This window comes from Pelodiscus sinensis, chromosome 3 (assembly GCF_052426305.1).
Source record: "Pelodiscus sinensis isolate ZL-2025 chromosome 3, ASM5242630v1, whole genome shotgun sequence".
NCBI classification, from domain to species: Eukaryota; Metazoa; Chordata; order Testudines; family Trionychidae; genus Pelodiscus; species Pelodiscus sinensis.
In genome coordinates this window covers 162,985,934-162,998,126 of record NC_143054.1, presented here as the reverse complement: position 1 = coordinate 162,998,126, position 12,193 = coordinate 162,985,934, and the positions used below count along the sequence as shown (strand labels likewise).

At 46.6% G+C, this 12,193-nt stretch overlaps 1 protein-coding gene across 1 annotated transcript in view; it reads left to right on the top strand.

Moving 5' to 3' along the window:
- Nucleotides 1-5,806: 5,806 nt before the first annotated feature.
- The window catches only part of WDR43 (WD repeat domain 43), a 44,022-nt gene continuing 37,635 nt past the window's right edge, over nt 5,807-12,193 (top strand). The window contains exon 1 of the mRNA XM_075925364.2: nt 5,807-6,100. Within this exon, the coding sequence (XP_075781479.1) occupies nt 5,867-6,100 (234 nt within the window). The 5' untranslated portion in view covers nt 5,807-5,866. The remainder of the gene's footprint in view (nt 6,101-12,193) is intronic.

Here is a 12,193-nt window from a genome sequence, read left to right as displayed (position 1 = left end):
AATAAAAAGAAAAGTACAACACGCTGTAAATTTGAATCAAACATTGTCTAGAAGTGATGATATAAAGCCTTGTTTTCATTTCCTATGTATAATGGTGGAGAAGAAATAACTGCAAAATCACTATGGTGACAGTCAGAGATTGACTAGGTTTTCTGAAGATTTTATGTTTTCATGCTGCAACATAGTCTGAACAATATATTTGCATCTTTATTTTTCAGAATGAATTATAAGTCCTCCATCTGCAGTGAGCTCAGTATGGACAATGGGACCACAGGGAGTTCACTGTGGGTACGTGTACACTGTGGGCTAAAGTCGAGTTAAGATCACAACTACAGCTATGTCAATTGTGTACCTTAAGTCAAAATAGCTGAATTCAGCTTTTGGCGCTGTCTACACAGCAGGAAGTCGAAGGAAGAGCACTCCCCCTTCGACTTCCCTTACTCCTTGTGAAATGAGGGTTACAGAAGTCGGACTAAGAAACCTGTTATTTTGAAATAGCATGAGTTATTTCACAATAAGCGTGCAGTGTAGACATAGCCTGCATAACTAGGGCCTAAAAGAAGGAAGACAACCTCCCTCCAATCTCCCTGCCCTAAACCCCAACCCCCTGCTCTGAACTCCTCACACTAAAATTTCTTACAGATACTATTGTATTGTAACTTCCTCTCCCCCTGCCCTGACTCTCCCTCCACCACCTGTCCTCCAAGGAGGTTGCTATAAGATAGTCCCTGTAAGAAAATTATGTTACTTTTTGGCCCTAACAGGCTGCCAGTGGCCGCCCACCATTTTACCTCCCTGTGCCGGGTCGGACAGATCCCCGGTAAGCATTAGGGTTGCCAGGCTGCCTCTGTATTGAGCCAGACCACCTGGGATTTTTGCCTCCTGACTGGGGAAAAATCAGAAAGTACCAGACATTTTAGGTGTCCAGTATTTTCTGAATTTTTTTACCAGACAGGAGGTGAAAATACCGAACTGTCCAGTTCAATACCAGACACCTGGAAACCCTGCTTCCTGCAGGAGAGTGGGGAGAAGAGAAAGTCCTGAGACTCTGCACCAGCTCTGACTTAAGGCGAAGTGCATGAGTTGCTCCTCTCCTCCCTTCCCCACAGCAGCATGCACACTTCCCCGCAAGCCAGAACCAGCGTGGAGCCTCGGGGTTTCCCTCCCCTTAGAAAGCTGGCACTGGTGTGCTAATCTTGTGGCAGGGGGAGCAAGTGCCTGGCCCGAGGCAGCCGGAGGCGGTGGTTCCCTGCTGGGTCTCAGAGTGTCGGGGCCTCAAGTGCAGCAAGGAGCCGCTGCCGCTGCTCCTGCCACCTCCTGGCTCAGCCCTGGCACTCCTCTGGTGGCCGGAGGGAAGCCGAGAGACCAAGGCTGCAACCACGGAGAAGTGTAGCGGGTCTGAGAGGCTGGTGGGGCGGAAGCTGTGGCCTGGTGTGGCCGGGGGAGGAACAGGTGGGAGTTGAGAGGTGAGGACTGTGACCAGGGAGGTGGTGGCAAGGCCAGGGCTGGCTGTGACGGGATGGGGAGCTAAGAGGCCAGGGCTGGCTGTGACCCCAGCCCTCACCTCCCCAGTGGCTAGGGGAGAACCAGGCTTGCCTACTCCCAGTGACAGGGTTGGTGAGTGTAGTAAGCAGGGAGCATAGCCCCAGGACCGGCCCAAGCCACTTTTGTGCCCTGGGTGCACGGCGCATGCGCGAGCCCGCCCCCGGGGCACATGGCGCATACACTGCCAGGCCACAGCCGCTGGCGCGCAGCCCAGGGCCCACCCTCGGGGCGTATGGCACATGCGCTGCCCGCCAGGACATCGCTGCTGGCGCGCAGCCCGGGGCAGGCCACGCCTGGCCATGCGGGGCCCCGTGGCTGTGGCGGGGAAGGGCGCTGCTGGCCAGCGCTGCGGGGACGGGGGAGGGGGGGGAGGCGCTGCAGGAGCCGGGCACGTGGCACCTGATGGCAGCTGTAAGGGATGCTGCGCGCCCCTTACAGCTGCCATCAGGAGCCCTCCATCGGTTGGTGCCCCGGGAAGCTGCCCGGCTCACCCACCCCTTAGTTCAGCCCTGCATAGCCCCCTAGTAAACTTCAACTTTAAACTGCTTACATTCAGAACGGGTTTTTGGGCTTTTCCTGCTCCCTTCCATAGAATATTATTTATGATAGACACACATTAGTCATTAGCAATATTTTAGGGTTACCATATTTTGAAATTTCAAAAAAGAGGACACCCCTGAGAGGGAGAGTATCTGTATCAGTATTTACCAACTCACGGGCTGCGTCTAGACTGGCAAGTTTTTACACTGGCCGCTTGAATTTCTGCAAGAACAGTGACGATCTCATGTAAGAAATCAGTGCTTCTTGTGGAAATACTATGCTGCTCCCATTCGGGCAAAAGTCCTTTTGCGCAAAAGGGCCAGTGTAGACAGCTCAGATTTGTTTTGCGCAAAAGCGCATCTAGATTGGTACGGACGCTTTTCCGCAATCTAGACTCTCTTTTCCACAAAACTTTTCCGTTAAAAGTATTTGCGGAAAATCATGCCAGTCTAGACGTAGCCACGTAGTATTAATGTGTTATATTAATACAAGGTGAGTTGGTAGATACTGATACAGATACACACCCTCTCAAGGGTGTCCTCTTTTTTGAAAGTCCAAATATGGTAATCCTAAATATTTTCATTTATTTTTTCCATCATATTAATTTTCTCCATGTTAAAGAAAGTAGACAGGAATTATTAAATGAGAGGGTATAAAATACATTTGCTAGGAAGTATTTCTTTTATGCTTCTTCTGACTGTATGTACCTCAAGGGAATACAGAAGACATGTAATGGGTACAGAAAAAAAGGTAGAATTTATTCTAGTTACACCCCTATTCATTCTCCCCCCCCCCCCCCCCATCCAAAACAAACCACCACCAAGTGAAATAAACTAGACTGGCAAAAGTGTAGTTTTACAGTTATAACTGTGTCTATTAGAGGTTTTTGCCAGCACCACAACGGTATGTTGAATCATAGAACCATAGAGCTGGAAGAGACCTCAGAAGGCCATCAAGTCCAGCCCCCTGCTCTAGGCAGGACCAATCCCAACTAAATCAACCTGGCCAGGGCTTTGTCAAGCCAAGACTTAAACACCTCTAGGGAGGGAGACTCCACTACTTCCCTAGCTAACCCATTCCAGTGCTTCTAGTGAAATAGTTTTTCCTAATATCCAATCTGGACCTCTCCCACCACAACTTGAGACCATTGCTCCTTGTTCTGCCATCTGTCACTACTGAGAACAGCCTTTCTCCATCCTCTTTGGAATCTCCCTTCAGGATGTTGAAGGCTGCTATCAAATCCCCCCTCACTCTTTGCTTCTGCAGACGAAGCAGACCCAACTTCCTCAGGCATCACACTTTGCTCAGGCATCACACTTTTTCACACCCTTGTTTATATGTAGGCTTGGCTTAATACAGAAATTTGCAATGCATTGCCCACATAATCAAGGGAAAGAAGCTAATAATGGAAATGACAGAAGAGAAATATTAATTAAATAATCTAGTCTGCTTCCCTGTAACTGTGGGATTGATTCCTAGATTACACTTTCTGGTGGGGTTTTTTTTCATTCTTGCTTAAAGTATACCTTAACAACTGGGGCTTCCACCATTATCCATGGGAAACAATGTTGTATTTTAATAGATCCTATATTTTTTTCCTGATATCCAGGCTACATTTTCTATCACTCCGTCAGGATACTGGAGCAGCTAATACACACCTCAATTAATTTATGAGAGAAATATAATTAATGCCAATGTCCATGGGTTTATGGAAAACAGATCCTGTCAAACTAACTGGAAATCTTTACCCATTTGGTATTGATGTAACATACTCAGACTTCTGTACCTTCCCCAGACCTGAAGAACTGTGAAGTAGGGATGTAAAATCCTGTTTAACTTAATGTTTAACTGATTAACTAATTAAGTCAGCCTCACACAGTGTGCTAGGGCAAAGGGGGTGGAAGTGGCATGGGGGTAGGACTGCTGGCTCTCAGCCCACATGGGCTTGGAGCCAGCCACCATCTCCCTTCATGCCACCTCTGCCTCCCACCTCTCTGCCTGCATGGGCTGGGGGCCAGCAGTCGAATGGGGCTGGAGCAGCCCTGGGCTACTCCGGGTAATGGTTAACCATTAAGGGTGATGATTACTGGGTAACTTAACCAGTTACCTGTTCACATTCCTGCTGTGAAGTTTGAAACTTGTACCTTCCATCAACAGAAATTGATCCAAATACTTCTCTAAGGTATTTGATTTGGTATAGCATTAAATTTTTATTAAAAAACCTACAACAATATAAAATTAACATGGTCCATGTTAAATAAATTAAATGTTGGCAGATGGTTCTCTGTTTTAATTACTTTTTGGGACCAATCATAGACAGGTGTGTTTCTGCAGGGCCTGTTCTTGGCTCTATGCTATTTAACATTTTTACCTATACCTTGGACGAAAACATAAAATCACAACCGCAAAAGTTTGGTAATTACATAAAAGTTGGGGGAGTGGTAAATAATGAAGAGGACAGGTGGTTGGATTACTTGGCAAGATATGCACTAAAACCAGTATGGCTTTGTCTACACTCGCGGCTTCTTGAGTAATATGCAAATGAGGCTAAGCGTGGAATATCACCGAGCCTCATTTGCATACCTAATGAGCCACCATTTTTTTCAGAAGAGGCTCTTGTGCAAGAAGGAGCATCTACACTGCCCCTTCTTGTGCAAGAAAAACCCTCTTGCGCAATGCCGTTACACCTATTACTTGACAGGAAGAACGGCATTGCGCAAGAGGGTTTTCCTTGCACAAGAAGGGGCAGTGTAGATGCTCCTTCTTGCGCAAGAGCCTCTTCTGAAAAAAATGGTGGCTTGTTAGGTATGCAAATGAGGCTCGGCAATATTCCACGCTTAGCCTCATTTGGCCTCATTTGCATATTACTTGCGCAAGAAGCCGCGAGTGTAGACATAGCCTGTGTGTGTAAGTCAATGAGAATGTATACTTCTGTGAACAAATATTCATTACTGGCTCTTCAGTCTATCAGAGAAAGGTATAACACAGCCCAATGGCTGGAAGTTAAACCTTGACAAATTCAGACTGGAAATAAGGTGTAAATTTTTAACATGGAAAGTAATTAAGTATTGGAACAGCATATCAAAAGTCATGGTGGAGTCTCCATCACTGGCCATTTTTAAATCAAGATGAGCTATTTTTCTGAAAGCCCTGCTCTAGGAATTATTTAATTATTACTCTAAGAAGTCAGGCTAGACATCACAAGGATACCTTCCAGCCGTGGACTCTATGAATCTTTTGATCAATTCTGGCAGAGACAAAGCAGATGTTTCTGCAATATTTACTCCTTCCCGGTATGTAGTTAACAACAAGCTGAACCTTAAAATTAAAGTGCAACAACAATGTCCCAGGCATCCTTTGGTACAGTCACATTAGACAGAGCCTACATTTGACAAGCTTGCACAGTTAGAGGTCTTTAAAAAACCTTCCTTAAAAAATGTGACAGTCTCGACGACCCGCCCCCCCCCCAATCCAGCACACAAGGTATTTCCCAAAGCTGTCATGTACTCAGCCCCCAGAACCCTTTCACCCTGCCCCTACCCGCTTCAAAACACTAGTTGTACGCAGATTATCCCCCCCCCCCTCCTGCAACTCCCAGCCCGCCCCCCTCCTGCCCCCTCCCCCCGACTCCCCTTTCCTGCCCCCTCCCTGCCACGCTCACCCCCCCGGCAAGGGGAGGGGCGGCGCAGGGGGAGCCCGTCCAGGCCAGCGCGCCTGCGCGGGGCGGGAACACGTGGCCGCTGCGCCGCTGGCCTGGAGCAGAGGCCGGGCCGAGAGCGCCATGGCGGCGGCTGGGGCAGGAGCAGCGTGTGGCGGGGACCCCCCGCGGGCCCCCTGCGCCTTCTCTCCGGGCGGCCGCCGCTCCCTGGCGCTGTGCGGCCCCGACGGGCGCCTCCGCGTGTGGGAGACGCCGAGCAGCCGCCTGCAGCACGAGTACGTGCCCTCCGCCCACCTCAGCGCCGCCTGCACCTGCCTGGCCTGGGCCCCGCCGGGGGGCCGCCAGCCCCCGAGCAAGGTACCGGGGCGGGAGGGACCGCGGGGCCGCGGCGGGCCGGGTCGCGGGGCTGCCGCTCACGCCGCATGGCCCGCTCGCTGCGTGCGGGGCCGGGCCTGCTCCGCCCCACCCCCGGCACCATGTGGCTTCCCCGAGCGGAGCCGCCAGTAGGCCCCGAGTGGGGGGAGCTCTCCCCCTGCGGCGGGGGCAGCCCCCGTGGGACGGGGCCACGGTCACAGCCCCCCCCCCCTTGTGTATGCGACGCCCTGCCGGGCAGCACCACTATAGACGGGCCACCCGCAGCGCACGTGTTGCCCTCCTCCCATCTCGGGGCTAGGGATGATGAGGCCGACGTGGCCCGTCCTGGGGGGGTCCCAGTGAGGGAGGCGAGTGCGGGCCAGACCGAGGGGGGACGGAAGGGTTAGTGAGGCTCGTCCTAGGATTGGGGCTGGGCAGAGGAGAGAACCCGGGATGGGGTGGGGGAGGGATCTTACTACCAGTCCTCCGTGCCCAGTAGTGAGGTAGCCCAAGCTGGTGTCAAATGTGTGCTCTGGAGCAGTAGCACCACTCAGAGCGTGGTGTTCTGAAGAAGTGGGTTGTGCCCACGAAAGCTCATGATGCCATCTACCTGTTCTGTTAGGCTCTAAGGTGCTGCAACACTATTAATTGTTTTTTAAGTTTTTCCACTTACAGACTAACTCTGCTACCCTCATTAGATGTATGGTGCTGAATCTGTGCCTGCTTGTAAGGCACAGTAACACTTCTGGTGTCTTTCATTAGGTCGTTTGTAAGCACTTTAGAGGTGTTATTGAACTAACAATCCCAGCCTCTTTGTGAGGTGGGTATTTTACACTTTGGGGAAACTGATGAAGGGAGTAAGTGTCTTGGTCACCTAGTGTCCAAGGCTAGGAAGAAAACTAAGAAACAATTTCTTGTATCCATTGATTATTTTTGACCATGTACCTAGTACCTCCTTATTCATCAAAAATTCTTGTGGAATGAAAATCATCTAGAATCCAGATTATTTGGGGATGGGGGAGCACTTGGATAAGCCATTCTCAACTGTGGCTCTGACAAAATGATTTGGCTGACAGGTAATTCTTCTGAAATAGGTTTCTATTAGCTGTATAAATTAATCAAACCCCATGCATGTATAATAGCTATAAGTATCCTTTGCTCAAAGAATATTTTGCAATATACCTATCATATCTTTGATGAGATACTGTCAAGGCAAGAGTAATCACATTAGGAATTCATGTCTCCTTTTGGGAGAACCTCTGCCTCGCCACTCTTCCTATTTGTAAATGACTATTTGCAAGTTATTTGCAGAGGGGAATTTTTCTGCGATTCAGGAATGCTTTAAATGGGTATGAGTAACATTCAGTGATTTCACTAAGTGCAGTCCAGAACATGGAAATACCAGTTTTGAATTTCAGAGCATTTCTTATTCTTACAGTTCATTACCAAACCAAAGGTATTATCAGAATTTAAACAAGGCTGTAGTTCAGTTACCATCCTATCTGTTTTGAGATTTGAAGCCAATCAACCATCTTTTTTAAATAAAAACAATATTTGTGCTTGTTCTTATTCAGAAACAGTAATTTTCCCTGACTAGTCATATAGCCATATTACATTTTGTATTTTATACATCTGTACAAGGATTTCAAAGTGCTTTACATACTTAATTTATTCTGGCATTGCTTCTCAGTATTATCCCTTATTACTGATTGGGAAATCTGAGAGACTGTGAATTGCCTAAGGACACAAGATTTTTGTGGTATGTAGAAGACGTTTTTAGATGTCCTAACTTACAGTTCTATACTTTAATTTTCTCAATTATAGCAAGACACTTTTGTAAACAGTTGTTGTAACTTGGTATCTGTACTCACTGAAGAAACTGCAGGACTCTCTGTACTTAGTGTACTGTATCTTGGCACGCCATGTGTAGTATTGATTTGGTTTGCCTGTGTGGATGGAACCAAAATATGTTGTAACCCGTAATACAGCTTTCAAACATTATGACAAAAATGAGTTCAGTGGCACTTTAAATAACAAATTTAATAGGGTATTAGAACATAAAATTCATGATCTACAATTCACTTCCTCAGATGCTGAAGAGAAAAAGAAAGGTAATCACATGGTATCCTGATATGATACAATGTGTTACTTGAGCTTTTTGACCAGCTTTCTAGCAAGAACAAAAGCTCATGATACTGTCTACATGTTTTGTCGGGCTTTAAGGTGCTACTAGACTATTTGTTGTTTAAGTTTTTCCTGTTACAGACTAACTCGGCTAACCCCTGAAGCTTGATATCTTAAAATAGTTTGGCTAACATGTTTTAATGGCTAACATGTTTTAAAATCTGGGCTTTTTATTTTGCGAAGAATTTTGTCAAATGCTGTGCCACATCTTAGTGCTAATTATCTCTTAACATGTTGGCCTCTGACCATTGCCTGGAAATCAGCATTTTCTCTTGTGGAACTGAAAACTTTTCACATCTTGCAGTCTGTATTCTCTGTATTTTAGTAACTTGCTGTTTTGCTCTCAGATTGAACAAGGAAAGAAAAAAAAATAAAGCTCTGTTAACTGAGCCAGCTAAAGGATGCTGAATGTGCTGCTTGTAACCAGGGGCGGCCTGTGAGCCTGGGCGCCCGATGATGACGTCACGGCCATTGACGGCTGTGCAGGCGAGGGTGCAAATTGCGCCGCCCACCTGGGGCTCCAGCTGCCACAGCCGGCCTCGGACCGCTCCTGCTTGTAACATACATTTTTGTCTCCTTTTTCCCCAGAAAGCTTGCTGTTTTCTACTAATGTGCCATGCTTTAAGAATAATCATATGCCAGTAGATGCTTCCATAGGACACTGCCACACTCCCAGGCCAATCAGGGATGGGGGAGTATGCAAAGTCTCCTCCCCTGCCAGCGATGCATGGCACTTAGTCAACCCTGGTGGGTTGACTAAGTGCTGCGTGCCCCTTGCAGGGTAGAGGCAGGGAGCAAGAGACTTTGCACACTCTCCCCGCCCTCAAGTCAATTGTCGGGGAGTGTGCAAAGTTTCTTTGGGGGGAGGGCAAGGACTTCATGCAGTCATAAGAACATAAGAACGGCCGTACTGGTTAGACCAAAGGTCCTTCTAGCCCAGTATCCTGTCTGCCGACAGTGGCCAGCACCAGGTGCCCCAGAGAGGGTGGACCGAAGACAATGATCAAGCGATTTGTCTCCTGCCATCCCTCTCCAGCCTCTGACAGACAGAGGCCAAGGACACCATTTTATCCCCTGGCTAATAGCCTTTTATGGACCTAACCTCCATGAAATTATCTAGCTTCTCTTTAAACTCTATTATAGTCCTAGCCTTCACAGCCTCCTCTGGCAAGGAGTTCCACAGGTTGACTACATGCTGGGTGAAGAAGAACTTTCTTTTATTAGTTTTAAACCTGCTACCCATTAATTTCATTTGGTGTCCTCTAGTTCTTCTATTTAGGGCACTAATAAATAACTTTTCTTTATCGGCCCTCTCCACACCACTCATGATTTTATAGACCTCTGTCATATCCCTCCTCAGTCTCCTCTTTTCTAAACTGAAAAGTCCCAGTCACTTTAACCTCTCCTCATATGGGACCCGTTCCAAACCCATAATCATTTTAGTTGCCCTTTTCTGAACCCTTTCCAAGGCCAAAATATTTTTTTTGAGGTGAGACCGCATCTGTACACAGTATTCAAGATGTGGGCATACCATAGTTTTATACAGGGTCAGTAAAATATTCTGGGTCTTATTTTCTATCCCTTTCTTAATAATTCCTAGCATCCTATTTGCCTTTTTGACCACCGCTGCACACTGCGTGGAAGTTTTCAGAGAGCTGTCCACGATAACTCCAAGTCCTCCCACCTCTTGGCCAGTCAGGGTCCGTGGGCAGGGAAGAACAGAAGTGTCCTGGCCCCGCCCCTTCTGGGGCAGCTCAGGGCCACTTCAAAAATGTCTAAAAGGGTCCCCCTTCTCCCCATCTAAAATTATTGCCCACCCCTGCTCTGGATGGTGTTCTGCCAGGTTCCACTTACACAAAAGTAAAGTGTGTTCGGGACTTTTTCTACTTTAACAATGACCACATGTTTTTTAGCCATTAGGAAGCCTTGCTGAAATAGTCCCTTATTTAAAATTAAAAAAAAAAAAATCTATATTTCAAGTGAGGATATCATGGAAAACATGCCCTCTTAAAATAATTTGATTTTTTTCTTTTATCATGACTGCTTTAACTGAAATACTAATATTCCTCAGTCAAAATCATGAGTGAGTTCTAAATATTTCTTCAATCCTTAGCATCTGAGAAATCAGTAAAACATTTATACATGGAAGAATCAAGTTCTATGTTTACACATTCAAGCCTGGATGATATCTGGTATCTAAGACCCCAATTCTGCAGTAATTTCTGTTTTGGGTCACAATGAATAGAAACTATCGCCATGTGATGATCGTTGCTGGATCAGGACCTAAGACTGGCTTGTATTTTAGTTCTGTGGAGTTTTTTGCAAGGGTATGAGCGAGGCAGTTTCTATATCAATATTTAATCCTCATGTTTGTTGAGCACCTTTTATTCCAAAGACTCCATACCAAATGCTTTCACTAGACAGGCTTTTGAGAGCATTTTGGCAAAGACATAAGGTAACTTTAAAACCATTTCCCTTTGAATGAGCAGGTTCTCCATTCTGTGATACTGGAAATGCTGTGAGTTGAATGGACTTTGGTCAGACTGACTTGTTCTGGAATACCAGTGATTTAGGGGGAAGGAGATTTTAGATAAATTAGTTGCTGCTTCTGTGCTGATGGCTGGTTGCTTGTTATTTCAAGGGGAAAGGGTTTTCAGCATCCATATGTGCTTAACTGGTTTCCTTTTTCCTTTGCAGTTCATCTTAAGTATGAAAGAGTATTAGGAAATGCACATAGTGATTAGGGTTAGGGATGTAAAATCCCGTTTAATCTGTTAACCGGTTAAACGGGATCCCATGGGTGGAGGGCCTGTCTAGGCTGCCTGCTGCACTGTGATGTTTACCAATTAACAAGTGACATCCCTACTTAGGAATGTAAAATTCCATGTGATTGATTAACTTATTGAAGAGTGGGCTTCTCCAGCCTGGCCAGAGAAGCCCCGGTCCACTGCAGGCCTCTTGGCGCTGCAGCAGCTCTCTGCCCATAGTGGGTGGGGAGCTGCGCCAGCCCCAACTGGTTAACCAGAACCAGTAAGCGTCACCTAACCTAGCAGAGGAGAACCTTCTTTGTTTCGGGGGCCGCTGACCCACAAAAAAAAATCAGATGAGGGTCACACACAAGCAAGAAATAAAATAACCCTCACTGAGGCGGCTCCTGACAGAGGAGAGAAACATTCTCCACATTCCCCTCATATACCAGAGTCTTGGGGAGCCCAGGCTAGTAGATTTTGTGTGCTGCAGTCCTGCGGAGCAACAGCAGGGGTGGGATGAGGAACTGGAGCTCCAGTGCAGGTTTCCCAATGCTGCGGGAGAGCTCCAAGCCATGGGGACCGGATCCAGGCAAGCTGGGGGCTAGATCCAGCCCCCCAGGCCTTAAGTTCCCAATCTCTGACCTAACCTTTCACATCCCTACTACTTAGGATCGTCTAGTACTGTCCAGGTGTCTAGTGCATACATAGTCCTCGTTTTCACTGTCCAAAGAACTGTTTAAATACAATTTTAATGTGGCTACATCCAAACAAGTTTATTTAATTGGTTTAATGTTTAGACCTAGTATTGAACATGACTTCAAAACTGTGATTTAACATGCATTAGACCTGGTTTGAAATTTTTTGTTCCAGGTATGATATGCTTTGTAGCTTGTACAGTTTTTGCTGCATTCATGTGTTTGGTACACTTAAAAATTTTTCCTTTCACGACTGAAAATGAAGCCTGAAAGTACATTGGTGGCAAGTAGAGACTACAGCTTTTTACTTAAATGGCTTTGTGTGAAAGCTTTTGTAATAGTGTTAGCGGTGTTTTTAATGCAAATGTCAGTTATTCTGATTTTTATTAAACTGGCACAGTTAAACTCAGCTAAAATTATTCTATATTTAGCCCTGTCAAAATTTTTTGAAGTACTATATCTTCAAG